Source organism: Haliotis asinina, chromosome 13 (genome assembly GCF_037392515.1).
Source record: "Haliotis asinina isolate JCU_RB_2024 chromosome 13, JCU_Hal_asi_v2, whole genome shotgun sequence".
Taxonomy (NCBI): domain Eukaryota; kingdom Metazoa; phylum Mollusca; class Gastropoda; order Lepetellida; family Haliotidae; genus Haliotis; species Haliotis asinina.
The window spans coordinates 7,773,448-7,790,441 of record NC_090292.1 but is presented as its reverse complement, the minus strand read 5'-3'; the positions used below and the strand labels follow the sequence as shown (position 1 = coordinate 7,790,441).

The 16,994-nt window shown below is 43.6% G+C and overlaps 1 protein-coding gene across 1 annotated transcript; it reads left to right on the top strand.

Moving 5' to 3' along the window:
- The first annotated feature begins 6,074 nt into the window (after positions 1–6,074).
- Positions 6,075–16,369, top strand: LOC137260401 (uncharacterized). Its single transcript, XM_067798065.1, has 3 exons — positions 6,075–6,104; positions 6,942–7,011; positions 15,708–16,369. The coding sequence occupies exons 1-3, from the start codon at positions 6,075–6,077 to the stop codon at positions 16,367–16,369; spliced, it is 762 nt and encodes a 253-aa protein (XP_067654166.1).
- Positions 16,370–16,994: the final 625 nt, after the last annotated feature.

Genomic DNA, 16,994 nt, shown 5'->3' with positions numbered 1-16,994 from the left:
TAAGGCTTTGGACGGGATAAAATCGAGTGAGCTGATCAAGCCTGTACCACTGGTGGAAGTCGCGGTGGCTGAGCAGGCTAGGCGGCTGACTTTGTGTGCTGGCGATTAGGTGCCTGACTCTGAGGGTGCGGGTTCGAATCCCGGATGGGACTCAACCGAAAAAGTACTAGAATTTGTACTTTACGAAGAAAGTGAAATCCCAAATATGACATATGTTGCATTTGACCACTTTCTAAATGGCATCGTGTAATCAAACCTGTACCAAAAGAACATTATTACTTTAGCAGAGACAGGTGCGTTGACGAATTTCAGTAAATACAGTGTATTCCTCTTATGTTTAGTTGTGACAAACCATGTATTCAAGTAAGAAGAACAACAAGCCTATCTTTCACGATTGTGATATATTTCCCTAACAGTGTTCCATACATCCAGTGTTGCGTGCCTCTATGGCACGCGTGCACCGTGCCTCTTTTGGGGGGGATCGATGCAGAGGCAATCAGCTTTCTAGTGAGTGTAATTAAGTTTGCAGGGTAAAGACAATAGGGAAAGATTAATTCATCCAGTATTAATGCGTCTCCGTGTGGCTGAGGTCCCGCCAGTCCTGGTACGGCGAGGATTGGCGAGCTGAAACGCTGTTGCGGACGACATCATTTCGCGGGAAAGATGACCACGTGGCCCATGCGAGCTACGTAATTGAGAGTGAAAGCAATGTGCTACTTCGCCAAACCTTTAACGATGATGTATCCAAAGATTTACGTCATTCATCGGCGTCTTCGTATATGGAAGATGAAACCGGGAGTTTATGGAAAGGTCTTGTGAAACGTTTTGTAATGGATCTACTGTAGACTATTCTCTTCTGTGAGACAAACCTGTACCGATGGAATATCAACATATCCTTACTACATTGTGCCGAATAGTTTCCAAATTTAGCTGGCCCGTCGCACTATGTCTGAAAGTTACTAGCCCACAAAACAATTAACTAGCCCAAAATATGAATGTAGAAATTAGGCAAGAGATAAATGGTAAACTACCACGAAAAACACATAACAAAACAGATGTCTGAACTGTTTTGTTCATCCTCAATTAAGTTAAGACCACAATCTTGCATGATTTAAAAGTGTATTGTAGCTCTTGCCGGTTGGAGTAATAAATGTACAATAGACCCTCGAAAATTATTTTGCCAATCGGGCTATTGACGGTGGAGATTTACTGACCCGACTGCGGTTTTACTAGCCAAGGACTGGCGGGCTAGAAGCTATTTCTGCTTTACTGCTGCTTTACGGAGGTGTATACTAATACAAGTAAAGTGAATCGCACACTTACCCAGAATAACGGTTATTTGGATCAACGAATGTCCTGGTTAACACGTGTTTATATTGATTAAGTTCGTGCCGGGACCACAGGTATATGGAATACTGTCAGGGACATTCATTCTCACGTGTTCGCTGTCTCGCGTTTCGACAACAAGCTAAATATGTCAGAAATACATAGCTAGAAGCCCTTTACGGCATATAATACGGGTGGGTATGATTAAGGAAAACACACTGCTTGTATTTAAGTGGAGTTCTGGCCATGAGGAGGAATAATTGAGAATTGTGCCAAGGAACAGTTGTTGAGGTCCAGAGATCTAGACATTTCTTATGGCGGCGTGTCCGTCTACTAGATTTTCAACGTATTTCACCAAAATATACATTGATATCATACTGCGTTAATGAAGTTTATCAAAATGTGTCTTATCATTTTGTGTTTGTAAGATTAAAAATTCAAGCACGGGATTCCTGTTTGTCGTTCAACAATAGTCCAGCCGTATGACAACAACCTCTCAGCGGACAGTAACCCCAGGTCCCGTCACTCGCGTCTTACGAAGCATGGGTATTACCTACGACCAATCTTATGACAAGCATGGGTTTTTCAAGTCCATTTTTAATCTGGATCTTCACAGGTAAAAACAAGCATGGGCTGCTCAAGACCAACTCTATCCCGGATCTTCACGGGTGGAGACAAGCGTGGACAGCTTAAGACCAACTCTATCACGGATCTTTGCTGGTGGGCTGCTCGTGACCAACTCTATCCCGGATTTTCACGGGTGGAGACTAGCGTGGACAGCTTAAGACCAACTCTATCACGGATCTTTGCTGGTGGGCTGCTCGTGACCAACTCTATCCCGGATCTTCACGGGTGGAGACAAGCATGAGTTACTCAAGACCAACTCTATCCCGGATCTTCACGGGTGGAAATAAGCGTGGACAGCTCAAGGCCGACTCTATGGCGGATCTTCACTTGTGGAGACAAGCGTGGGCGGCTCAAGGCCGGATCTTCACTATGATATTTTGTAGTACCAGCGATACCCAGCTACAGTACGTTGTGTAGGTGGCTGCTCATGGTGTCAGTCACTGAACACAATCAGTTTGATTCGATTAACAAGATCCGGTCTAGAATTGGTCTTTAACAACATATGCCTGCCCCGGAGAAGATCCGAGTGAGAATTCGTCTTCTGCAATATATGTTTGTCCTCCGTGAACATCTGGGTTAGAATTCGTCTTCCGCACCTCATCGTTGATGACGATTGTGTGATCGAGACCCGGTTATTCACATATCGACGTCACATAACTGGAACATCTCTGAGTTCGGGTAAACAATGTGTAAACGGGACCAGGTATTCTCGACATTAGACACAACAACGATGGGGAAACACAAGCCTCATTGTTGCCACAGAAACCCCTCTGTATCACTGCAAGCGGTCTAATTCGGGGTCATCTGATTTATAGTGGTAAAAAATAGAGCAATCAACAAATGGTTTGTGTTGCGTCGTGTTGCTCTGCTCAGTTGTTTTGTCAAATAGTCACTTGTGGTGAGCGATATTATTACACACAATGAAGGTGGATGTCCGTATATGGAGCGGTCCATTCCGATATGAAACGCCACATTTCGCTGTACCCTAAGTACTCAGGAATCTCGACTTAGTACGGATGATAGTCATCAGTGGACTATCTCAGATTTGTTCTAAAATCTCCAAAAGAACTACTTTTATGTTTCTGTCGCTGTCGTTAGGGACTGTTCATAATCTATGGCTGAGGGGTGGATGATGGGCCTAACGATGATTGTCATGTAGTCACATGCATGTGAGTGACCCCAACACCCATTGGAATTAATATGCAAAGTTAGTATCCTTAAAATCATCACCACCACCGCTAGTCATAAATTTCGAATGGTCACTCAAACTTGGTACAAAGTTTCCCAGTATATCTGGATCAACAATTTTCCAGTTTACAGTGAATGAATGAGTTTCGTTGTATGTTTATCTGCTAATGATGCTTTCTACCATTAACGTCTAGCTCTGAGACTATCTAATACCGTACAATCAACCCATCATCCCATATTGAAGTCACTGTAAAACCGCACCACACGGAGGGAGTGAGTTGCCGTTTTTCAATGGCAATATTCCAGCACTTCACACATTGTACCCATGTGGGGAATCGAACCCAGGTCTTCAGTGTGACGAGTGGACGTTTGAACCATTAGGCTACCACACCGGTCCAGTTACACAGTAAACCGTTGTCCACAGAAAGTCATAGGTCAGAAGATGAGCTTGACAAGGGAATGGAGTTACTTCCCTTGTCAGATGGATGTCTTTCAGACACATCCGTGATGCAGACTGTCTGTCCGGATTGGAGGGGGGCATCTGTATAGAAGCAGACACGATGTATCAAACACAAAGACAAACTCGTAGACGCCGACGATGTTTACAGGCTAATTAAGGTTTGATCTACATCAACAAATTACATATCTACAGAGGTACTACAGAATTGCTGAAGTATCTACTCAAAGTAACGACAAAATTTCGTGCTGATGTCTCGCGGTGAGAAGTGAGATGTGGCGTGACCTGTCAATTGTCGGGTCTATAACCGTGATAGCTTCAAGTCACATACAATACATTGAAACCTCAGACTATCTATTATTGCTATCGATTCGTATTTGCACCGTATTCTTGTCCGTATTTCGTCTCAGAAAATATAGTCATTTGGAAAAACCAAGGGAGGTAATGCCCCTTTCCTCTGACAGTTGACGGTCGGTAATAACCGCTTTTATCTCGTAGGCTCCACTTCCCTTACTTAAAGCATGATCCAGGGAACTATCTAGGCAGCTCTACTGGCGCCGATTCGTTAATAACAGATGAGGATAAAGAAATTTATTTCGTCTTTAAATTTTAGTCTAACAATAGACTCACGTGATAATGCCAGTAGAGTACCTGGCGTCTGTTTTATCAAGTTGGTGCTTTGTGGTGAAGTGGTTTAAGTAGACTGAGCACACCACTGTAAGCTGGTACCGAGAACTTGGTGGAGAGGATCTGTCTGACACCTCTCTGATGTCACGAGGGACACTTTTTTGTTTCTTACTTTTTCTTTTTATTCATACCACCGACTGATCCCTCATGTATTTCTTCACTTTTACAATGGAAGAGGGGGGTATCGATCAGTGAGTGAGTGTGAGTACCGCATTTGGCAATATTATAGTAATGTCACAGCGGGCTACACCAGAAACGGGCTTTACACATTGTGCTCATTTGGGAATCCAACCCGGGTTTCCGGCGTGGCGAACCAATGTTATACCAACTACGCTACCCCTGCAGCCCCATCGATCCAAATGAAATATGCCGAAATATTGGTTGTGTGACAGAAAGCAAATCTTCATATTTATCATATTTATCACATTTATCATGTGACAATTTGACGTCAAGAAGACACTCCCATGTCCTCCACAACAATAGTGTCAAGTGGTGTTATGACGTCATACATATCTAGATCCTCATACATCCTGCCCAACAGTTCAATATAATGTTATGACGTAATCTAGACCCCATCACGTCCTGCACAACAGTCAGTGTTATATAATGTTATGACGTCATCTTGACCCTAACGTGTCCCCCACAACAGTCAGTGGCTTGTAACGTCAGACGTCAACGATGCCCTACCACATCGAACAATTATCTGTGGTTTGATATTCCAGCTGTCCAGAACGTTAAACAATGACAGATCGCCCTGCCCTGTTTTCCTTAACAGTAAATCAATTATGACACATGCTCTTTAGTACGCTGCATGCAGATTTGTGTGGTTCACTTGAAGAACAGCAAGTGCAATGGACCGTCGAAGTCTGTTTATAAAGGAAACATTAGCGGGTGACCGACTGAGGGGAACCGTCTGATTTCTGGGTACAGTAAGGGTTAAATAGGTCTTTGCTTGTCAGCTGGGCGACTTTCGTCAAGCAGTATTGCATTTCGGTTCTTTCAAAGAGATTTCGTGCCCTTGATATAACGATGAAGTCAACTACACTTTTTTTAGGTGCAGCGCCTAGGCCTATCTGTCTGTCTGTCTGTCCATCCATCCATCATACACAAACACACACACACACACACATAAACACACACATATACATACATACATACATATACATACATACATACATACATACATACATACATACATACATACATACATACATACATACATACATACATACAAGAAATGCAAAAAATCCCACTGCGCTAAGGAAGTGTAATCCCAAATATATCATGTTACATCATCATTCATTCATTCATTCATTCGTCCAGCCATCATTCCGTCTGTCCACCCATCCATGCGCCCGTCAGTCCGTCTGTCCATCCATGTCATATAACACATAACATTCTTCAACAAATCCATGATTCCGTCACAATCAGCGAGCCAGCCATCTATGGTTCAATGGTTGTTGCTTCGTTCTGTTTTTTTCGTTCGTTCGTTCGTTCGTTCGTTCGTTCGTTCGTTCGTTCGTTCATTTATTCGTTCATTCACAAAATAGGTTTTCCACATTTTTTGACGTTAGTTATTTAATGAAACTTGATATTTGCACCAAAGCGGCTCCTGTGAAAGTACAAGTCACTTTTTTATCACCAAGTCTCCGGGAAGAAATCTCCTGCTCTGCTTCCGTTCTGCCGTCGCTGGTACCCTCTCCCCGTTCCCTCTCCCCTTCCTCTGGACCCTCCCCGATTCCTGTTCTCTCCCCCTCCATGATAGGTACGTCGATACGTCGCGGCGGCAATGGCTGGCGTCAACACGGCAGCGACTACAGTAAGTGTGATGCGGGACCAGGTTCTCTTGATATGTAATTAAAGTTTCCAACTCACAATAAATAATGGATGGGTCTAATTAGATTTTGTGAGCTAATGAGAAAAAATCGCAGCGATGCCCATACCATCCGCGGCTGGAGTTCGTCCAAAAATAATGACTTAATTTGGTAGAGATTCTTGATCGTTGATTAACACGAGACGAACAACTGGCTGATGATGTGTACGGCTGTGTGATATAAAATATTTACACTGTCCTGGGAGGGGAGTGGTGCTTGGGCGCGAAGGGGTGGGGCAGCGGTAGGAAATGAAACGGGGGGATACAAGCTGGGGGTTGTAAGGGGGTGCCTGTCAACATTTTGGTGATTTTCTGTGTTTCTAGTTAACGCTTCGATTGAAGGATGGAGTGCGTGGAGAGTTTTTGTGACTTCGGGTGGGTTTTGACGGTTTTAGGGGCTGATGAAAGGAGAAAGGGTGGGGTAAGGGGCAGAGAGTGTGCGATGTGGATTGTGGATGAGCTTGAGGTTTTGGTAATCGTGTTATATGAGAGGATCTATTCAGTGTCGTGTTGAGTTGTTTAGGAAAATGAACACAGTGTATATTAGCTGGGATATTATTATGTTTTACAGATTAGAATTAAAATGCAGTAGAGAGGGTTTGGGTGATCCTGGCACAGTCAGGCTGGTCAAGCTCATCATCAGCTCAGGGCCCTCGCCCCCTCTACACGCAGCCCAGACAGCGAATGGGACTTCTCCCAGGAAACACTGCCTAGTCGAACCCACCAAGAACTTTCCGGAGAATATGGAGGCTCCCCAACACTGCAGCCTTCTGCATTACCCAGATTGTCAGAAGGGCTGTGCTCCCGGTGGAGAACCAGGGCACTCTTCTGATCTGCGCCAAGAGATCAGGAGGTACTAAACCAAGGGCACCGAGAACAATGGGGAGCCTGACGACAGTGTACTTGGGATGTAAGCGAGACATTTCAAAGGCGAGGTCCGCATATTTATCATGCTTTTCCTGAATCTTGCCAATCACATTGCTGTCAAAAGGGACAGAAAATTCAATGATATAAATAATTTATTATTATTATTATTCGACTGTCGGCCATGTGGGTGATATTGGTGTATTGGTGGGTGTGATTGATGTGTGGGAATGTGACTGGTGTGTTGTTTGTATGTGATTGCTGTGTTGGTGGATGTGATTGGTGTGTGTGAGTGTGTGTGTGGTGAGGGGGTGCTGGGGGGGAGGGATTGATGGATGGGTAGGTGTGTTTGGTGTGGGGTGTAGGTGTGATGGAGGGGAAGGAGGGGGTGGGGAGAGTGATTGGTGTGTTGGCTGGGTGTGATTGGTGGGTTTGTGAGTGTAATTGGTGGGTGGGTGTGATGTGTGATTGGTGTATGGGAAGGGTGTGATTGGTGTGTGGGATGAGTGTGACTGGTGTCTGGTCTGAACGTGGGTTTGGTGTTCATCCCAATCTTGTTGATCCACATGTGTGGACAATATAGAGTGTGGGAGGGTACTTTTGGAGCGTCGGTTGTGTATGTTCCGAGTGTTGGCTGTGTTATTCACTTTGATGTGATCTTGTGCGTCAACTCCCGTTAGCATATATTGGCCAAGTTTACAAGTCTCCACACACTTTCCACGACAGTACAACTTCGTTATATCAATATGTTCCAGACATAACAAATTACGCCATTAAAATCCATAGATTTTTGCCTTGATGCAAAATATTCCGGACAAAGAAAATTATACTCCTAGCCTCCACCCAAATCAGTAGACGTCGATACCACTCTACTATTTTAGATTTAATGACGTGCTTCACTGTCGGTATCAGGAAAGGAGGATCCATTACGGAGCTACTCATAAAACCTGGGCGTTGATACAAAAGTCGTGCTGCCAATCGTATTCCAGACGAACACATATGATCTCACACTATGTCAGCAAACAGCGACGCCCTTGAATCAAGAGCTGGGGGGAAGTTACAGCTGAATGTGGGAATATACGAGGGAATGACATAATCTTGTAGTTTCTCCACAAATGGTGTAACGATTGTTTATCTATCATAATTTCATTTGTCTTATGTTTATCCGCTACTCCTCTTGTTCTACTGTTATTTGTTGTTTTCTTGTTTCTGGCGGTGTTGTAGTTTTTTGGTTTTTGGGGGTTTGGGTTTGGGGGTTTTTTGCTTGTTTTTGTTGTTGTTTTGCTTTGTTTATGTTTGTTTCCTTGTTTTTTTATGTTGTTTTTTTCTTATTATTTGTTGGAGTGATATATTTTTGGTTTGTGTTCAGCTGTCCCCTTGTTTCGTTGTTAGAGTGCGCGTCAGCTTGCGTTTAGGTTAGAACCTCTGGTGACATTTCCTACACCAATCATTAATGTTTTCAGTTAATTGTTTTTGCTATAGTATTCGACATCAGCTGTTTGTGTGTCCTGTGACGTAACCATTCCGTTGCTTTCCATGTGCCTATACGACGTAGTAGTAGTCGTCGTCGTAGTAGTAGTAGTGGTAGTAGTGGTGGTGGTGGTGGTAGTAGTAGTAGTAGTAGTAGTGGTGGTGGTGGTGGTGGTGGTGGTGGTGGTGGTGGTGGTAGTAGTAGTAGTAGTAGTAGTAGTAGTAGTAGTAGTAGTAGTAGTAGTGGTGGTGGTGGTGGTGGTGGTGGTGGTAGTAGTAGTAGTAGTAGTAGTAGTAGTGGTGGTGGTGGTAGTAGTAGTAGTAGTAGTAGTAGTAGTAGTGGTGGTGGTGGTAGTAGTAGTAGTAGTAGTGGTGGTGGTGGTGGTGGTGGTGGTAGTAGTAGTAGTAGTAGTAGTAGTAGTAGTAGTAGTAGTAGTAGTAGTAGTAGTAGTAGTAGTAGTAGTAGTAGTAGTAGTAGTAGTAGTAGTGGTGGTGGTAGTGGTGGTGGTGGTGCAATATCTGAGGGGGACTCCAGAAACGGGCTTCACAGATATTGAAAATCGAACCCAGGTGTGACAAGCCAACGCTTTAACCACTAGGCTAAAGTGAAGTGTACAATGCACAATACGACAGTTCATTAATAAAGAATATGGCCTGTTCTCGTGGAATACATCTGTGCCACGTCGACAAAGTGTCAGCTTACATCGACCAGACCCCTGCTGCCTGCTACAAGACTGTGATGACTGCCAGAAGAGCATGGCGAAGACTTGTTTCGTGACTGAGGTTCATGTGCCGTTATCAAAGTCCTAAATATCCCTTCTCCACAGCACCGAAATGATTCCAGATGTTCGTGAGTTTTGTACTCTTTGCCAGATCACTACAAAAATTGCTTTTCTTTTTAAAATGATTTAAAAAAACATTTAAGCTTCAGTACTAAAGATTTTAAGTCAAACGGTTGGGATGTTCCTGATAGCATGGATTATAGAGAAACATTCAGGTATTTGGTTGTGGCTTAATTGGGGAATTAGAGTGTCCATGGCCAGGATTAAAAACAAATCCGTAGACCGGCTTGTATTACAGGTCTATTTTCTTTCAAATAGAGGGCCGCAGAATCCATATTTTCTTGGCAGTCGTGGCTAAAGAATATATAATACAGCTATCCGTTTTTCATTAAATCTGCCGTCTCCAAAATATGTTATGGAAAATGTATCTGTTTGTTTTTAATAAAAATCATATCGGTATTATTGTAGGGTTTGGTTTTGTTATTCGTTTTTTTTACTTGTGATGTCTTTTCGAGAACTGGTCAAAAGAAACGTGTTACATTCGGATCACACTCTCGTATGTCTCGGCGGCTGAGTGGGTTGGATCGTAGACTTTGGGTGCTTGAGATTTGGTGGCTCACATTGACAGCGTGGTTTCCTGATTCCTGAATTGGACGTAACCCAAAACGTACTTCAATTTGTATTTTACCTAAAAACTGTAATACTATTACTGAGGCGTTGTGTTTCAACCTGATGATATCGTCCCAGTTGAGTACTCGACACTCAGAATTTGCCGTCATCCAGTGTCTGTGTTCTGAAGTCCATGTTCTCTATTTGCAATATATGTATTGTAAATGACAATAGGAGTGAGTGAGACAAACAGCTGTGTGTAAACAAGCCCTGCCTCTCAAATGGCTGAGTGAGTGAGACAAACAGCTGTGTGTAAACAAGGCTTGCCTCTCAAATGGCTTAGTGAGTGAGACAAACAGCTGTGTGTAAACAAGCCCTGCCTCTCAAATGGCTTAGTGAGTGAGACAAACAGCTGTGTGTAAACAAGGCCTGCCTCTCAAATGGTTGAGTGAGTTATCGTTTTACGCCACTTTTAGCAAATATTCCATCAATACCATGAACACCCGAAATGAGCTTCACACATTGCACCCATGTGGGGAATCGAACCCGGTCGTAGGCAAGACCAGCTAACGCGTTAACCACTAGGCTACTCCACCGCCCTTCTTCACAAGCAATCAGAACACAATCCCATACCACCCAGGCTTGCAACACAGAAAACAGCCACATATACACCAAAACCCAACCCACCACAGACTCGGCCATCTTAGGGACACTAGGGTAGCCTAGTGGTTAAAGAGTTCACCCATCACACCCAAAGTCTAGGTTTGAATCCCTACATGGGTTCAGTGTGAGAGACCCATTTCTGGTGTCCCCAGTCGTGATATTGTTTGAATATTGCTAAAAGCGGCGTAAAACCTACTCATCTACTCTAGCAAGCCATCCCAGCACGCAGACTAAAACCTAGCTGACTTCGAAATGTATTGTCATACTCTTCTAAATGTATTAGTTTATCGTTTAGCGACAATTAAGAAATGCAAAGATGATTTCACTTTTCCTTTGCTTCGTTCATGTCAATAGTGAAAGAATTTCCCATCCTCTGATTTCATTTGCGAAAGTCGATCCATTATTCAGAATATTATTTATCAACAGGCCTGTCGCACCTGTAATCACGACAACAACACGATGACCTTAATGGATTCCTTATTACACACCTGGGCCGTGTTGTTCCTACTTCAACCCTATCACTTTCAAATTAAATCCACATCTTTCACGGACCTTCCATAATGTTAAAACAAGATGGCCGCGATGAGTTAATTCTGGCCCAGTTGACGACGCGTTCGTTCCCATCATCGCCGTATCAGAGTGTCGCTGCGAATCTGGCAACGAAAGGAAATATATGAAATTCTCCTGTTCGTCTTTTCCCTCCTTACCGCTATCCTAGTCATTGATCCAGGGTGAATTAAATCAGCCGTACTCCTTTCGTTTCGTGTTTGTCGCCAGTCCAAAATATAGTATCTGTTCCTTTATTGATTAATGTAAAGCGGCTTTTTTCATTAAGGCAAACTTTCGTATGTGGGCCCCAGTCCTATATTTTATTACGCCCGAGTGCTAGTTTATTGTTCTTTTGCATGATGAATGGAAATTACTTGTGTTATTGTGAAGTAATATGAATGTAAAAGTCATCGTAGGAAAAAGCGAACAGGGAGATTTATTCCAGAACATGGTGACGAATTGCCAATTTCACGGGACGGCAAATTACTTCAGCTAATCACATTAGGAAATTATGAAGCATGTGATACGAATGTTTCTTTCGTCCATCTGTTTTATGAAATGTATGTCCAGCCAGAATGGTCACTGATGTTGACTTATTGCTGATGTGTCCGTGGTTCTTTTTTGTGTAGCCAGGAATATACTTTGATTTACTTATAGACATCGATAGCAGATTTTTCGATTATTCCATCACAGGGTTGAGGTGCTTGTCTGGGCATGTTTCAGTTCAGCGCTGCGCAATATAAAACCTTCTTCCATTTTAATTTTTATGGCCTTTTATAGCCACTTCCGGTTCCGGGTCTGTCAGACACTATTACGCTCAGTGCTAATTATTTGAATACAACGCTATAATCCAGCGACGTTATATGCATTTGTAAATTGGGTCTGATCATGTCCCGGGGTGTTTTAATAAATAACAACTTTTTTGTTGGACCTAGATGTGTTTTAAACCTATATTTTGGAAAGAAATGCAGTTCTCCCTTGACGTGCGTTGTAGGCAATATAAAGAAGGCCGTTTTTATGTATATTACAGTGTTTTTGAAATGGAAGTATGGGGAACTTTTAAAAGTTAAGATTAGTGAGTGATCTTAGTTTTACGCCGCACTCAGCAATATTCCAGCTATGTGGCGGTGGTCTGTAAATAATCGCGTCTGGACCAGACAATCCAGTGATCAACAGCATGAACATCGATCTGCGCAGTTGGGAGCAGATGACGAGTGTCAACCAAGTCAGACAGCCTGACCTCCCGATCCCGTCAGTCGCCTCTTATGACAAGCATAGTCCCCTTTTATGGAAAGCATGGGTTGCTGCAGGCCTGTTCTACCCAGACCTTCACGGGTATTCAAAGTTAAGGGTATATCGTAGTAATCATGAATAATTCCTGCATGTGAGGAATACTTTCAGTCGTTCATCTGTAACGGGTGTTCCATGTTTCAGTCTCTTGCTGAGATTCGAACCAGGACTTCTGATCCGAAGTCGAACGCCTTGTCCACATGGCCAAAGAGACTGAGTCCATTTGTACATTTGAATATTAATGTGTTTACATCTTCTAAAATATCCTAATTGCATATGCGTCACACATCTTATTTGCGACATCCATGTATTTCATTCATATTTAAGAAAATGTACCGTCCATGGGCTCTGTTTAACATACACCAGTGCTTCGCACGTTTAATCGTAGAACGTTGCGAATTAATAGCTTAAGAACAATATACACAAGGCGATTTCTAGATTGTTTCCAGTGACGTGAGATTACTGAATGACCGAGGTAATGGGGAGTGTTTATGGTTTTATTAGTGTAAAATGTACGATTTCCACATGTGACAGGAATCGAATGGCGGCGTATGTTCCTACGACACTATATGAGTGTTGGTGCATGATATGTGACAAATGTCAATGACAAACACAACGTCGTTGTTATTGGAAAAACCGTTGGAATCATGTCGTCAACGACTACGACGGCAATACGTTTCTGGCGAGTGAGCGGAACATGGCGACGGGGATAACGACGACGAGAAACGCAGTGAACATGTTGATAACTGCAAATCTTCTTGACATAAATCCAACCTCGATCGGATATTGATCGATATGTGATGACCCTCTGACACGACCCTAAACTGTGTGGCCGGTTTCCTGTTTAACTCTACACTATTTCAGCTATCTGTAAATAATGAGGAGTCTGGATCAGACAATTCAGTGATCAACATCATGAGCATGTTCTACGCAGTTGGGATACGGTGATGTCCCAACCAGCTCAGCCTGACCGCTAGATCCCGTCAGTTAGTTCTAACGACAGGCATGGAAGACCAACTCTAACCTGGATCTTCGAGGGTATTAAAACGGGTATGAGATGTCTCGCCTTCGTCAAATTCGATAGCGACAGTATAGGCGTTTCCTACAGCATTCAGTTAATGCTCTAGTAGAGTCGGTTGTTCACTGGCCACTTTAAAGTAACCGGGATTTAGCAAAGCGACAAGAAGGAACAAACAAACATTGACTACGATAACAGACAGGGAGCGACGAGAATAAATGGGTGAGTGAGTGAGGTTTTTTTTAGCAATATTCCAACAATTTCATTGCTGGAAACATCAGAAATGGGTTTCACGAATTAGACCAGTGTGTAGTCAGAAGTAGATGTACAATGTATTAATCAAAATACAATAAACTATTATGAAAAAGCTCCAGGACTTTCCCAAAAGAAAGCTGACAGAAGCAGTTCAAATCCACCGATACAAGCCCTCAATCAACAGAGACCAAGGATACATCATTCCCTCCGCCTACTGTCAACTGAAAAAGTAACAGAGCACTCATTGACGTCATTGTCAATTATGAACGTCATCTTCGTCCTCCTATTGTTAATACATTGCTACATATTCCATTGTTGTTGTTGTGTTTGTTGTTGTTAATCCCTGTGATATATTCCCGAAGCGTCGCGTCATAAAGATATATTTTATTGTCCATAATTTATTATATTTTTCTTATTAAAATCAGTATTACCACGTGAGGTGTACATTATTTCACGTTGGGTCGAACTTACTGTCGCCACTTTGTTGCTAATAGTTACTGCGCTTGTGTTGAACATAATAATTCGAATAATTCTATAATTCGAAGCATTTACATCAGTGTTTGCCTGTGTCATATTTGTGACATTCTGCTTTCGAAATAATAAAATCCAACCTATAAAAATTTCAAAAAGCGTTTTCGAGAATTTTCAAGTAAACGGCGAAAAGCCCTATCACCAAGTTATGTTTTACTTGTAACATCCTGTTTTCAAAACAGCTCTGTTCATCCTAGAAACCCACACGCATCGAGCGTTGTCATGGTGAACAAATGCATTGAACATTTTAGCGGTCGGGAAAAATATTCCTTGGAAAAAAAGAATTCCACTCATAGTTTCATTTGGAATAAAATACGTAATCCTAACTACTTTGTAACATTCTTTCAAGAAAAACATGGCTGCTGTTTGCTGTTAGTCCCGTCTTGCAACACTAAGTAGCCACTCAGCTCTCAGTCCTCCTCAACCCAGTGATGGACGCCCGTTGTCGTTTTCAACCAGATTATAAACTTCCGGGATTTTGCTTTTTGGAGAATCAATTCTGTTCCCAAAGCTCTTCGATTTTTCAACAACATATCCCTTCTAATGCTTTGAAAGCCTAATTTATTGATGAGCATTTCTTCGTAATAGCATTAAATGCAACGGTTTGTTTTTGTCTAGCGAAAAAGTCGTTTAGTTCTGTTATTTGTCATAAAGGTCACGGCTTGACTCGAGGCTCTAAGTGCACACCTGCTGCTGGCCATGGATATCGCCTAGCATGTTTAAGAGAACTTAACGTGTATTGAAACATCGCATTTGAAAGAATGCCATGCTGGGGAAGTATATTACATCTAACGTAAATAGAAATTCAAGCACGTGTCGTATCAGTATGTGAAACTGAAACACTCAAAGTAAAGACATGTGACATGTGTATGTCATAACACAAATACAAACATGAACGAAGCATATACTAATGCATTGAAGTGCTAATTCTCTGTGAACACTTTACATGTAAGGCACTAAGCTACTAACGCCCATACTACGCCCTTCCTACCAAGTCTATAATTAGTACGTTCGTACGATCATTGCACATCTGTATGGTATTTGAGGTCTAGGCACTCATGTTTGTTTGTCACTTAACTCTGCACTCAGCATTTTTCAGCATTATTCAGCATTATGGCGGTGGTCTGTAATAATCGAGCCTGGACCACACAGTCCAGCGATCACCAGCATAAGCATAGATGTTCGCAACTGGTATACGATAATAATGTCAAACAAGTCAGCGATCCTGACCACCTTATCCCGTTAGTCGCCTCTTGCGACAAGAACCTGTTGCTGAAACAAAGTTCTAGTTGGATCTTCGCGGTTTGCGACTGGTCAGACTTTGTGAATACATGTAGACGGAAGCATGTCATCGTGTTCCAGTCGATGTACATAATGTCAGTCACTGTACTGTCTTGTCAAGGCACACTGTCATATAGGCGACAAACTAACTAACAGAATTTCCAACTCAAAGTTTCTGATAGCATACCGCGCCGTCTCACCAGTCCTACAACCTCACAGTCCCACAAACCCCACCAGTCTCACCCGTCTCACCCCTCCCACAGTCCCACCGACCCACAGTCTCACCCGTCCCACCAGTCTCATCCGCCCAACCCCTCCCACAGTCCCACCCGTCCCACCAGTCTCACCGTCCCACCCATCTCACCCCTCCCACCATTCCAACCACCCCAAACTGTTCCACCCGTCTCACCCCTCCCACCATTCCAACCAGCCCAAACGGTCCCACCCGTCTCAACCCTCCCACCATTCCAGCCAGCCCAAACTGTCCCACCCGTCTCAACCTTCCCACCATTCCAACCACCCCAAACTGCCCCACCCGTCTCAACCCTCCCACCATTCCAGCCAGCCCAAACTTTCCCATCCGTCTCACCCCTCCCACCATTCCAACCAGCCCAAACTGTCCCATCCGTCTCACCCCTCCCACCATTCCAGCCACCCCAAACTGTCCCATCCGTCTCACCCCTCCCACCATTCCAACCAGCCCAAAGTGTCCCATCCGTCTCAACCTTCCCACCATTCCCACCACCCCAAACTGTCCCACCCGTCTCACCTCTCCCACCATTCCAACCAGCCCAAACTATCCCACCAGTCCCATTCTGTCTGAAGATGACCTGGCGTGTGTACCAGACATCAGACTCGTGTGCAGGGCAGATGGCTGGCAGGGATTAGTCTGTCATTAAACAACAGCGTTGTTGGAGTTGATGGTCGTAATCAGAAAATGCCCTCCACTGTTATCTGGTTATCAGTATGAGACAATACAGGGAACCTTCCTTAATCCGCACGGTGTTGTTTTGTGTGAAATAGTTGGGGCTAGCTAGTGCCCGGGGTACAAATATTCAGAACGAGGAATATCCAGATCAACAATTTGTCGGTAAGAGCAGTGAATTTCTAATGCATTAGTAAGTTCCCAGAAGTGCAGAAAGCAAGGTGAAAGGACAATAGGGGTTTCACTGTAGGGGGTGTGATATCCCGCTCCTCCCCCTTCTCCAGCCTCCCTGTGAGATACACGCATCCCTGGTGAGTGCAGGCCCGATGACTCATTCTTCTGTTCGTGCTGTGGATGTAGGTATCGATTCGCCGACACTGCTAGAAGTAATGGTGATTGAATGGCCCCACTGATAGCGACCCTCTGTGTGGGATGAGGTCCGGAGACAACTAACACATATGATTACAACTGTAGTGCCGCTGGGTAAAAACACACGGAGAGGGAGAATGTACGATCTCAAGGCGAAGGAATGAAGGGAGAGAACGGATGCAAGGTGGAAGAATGTCTGTGAGAGAATGTCTGTAAGTAAAGGTCTGTGA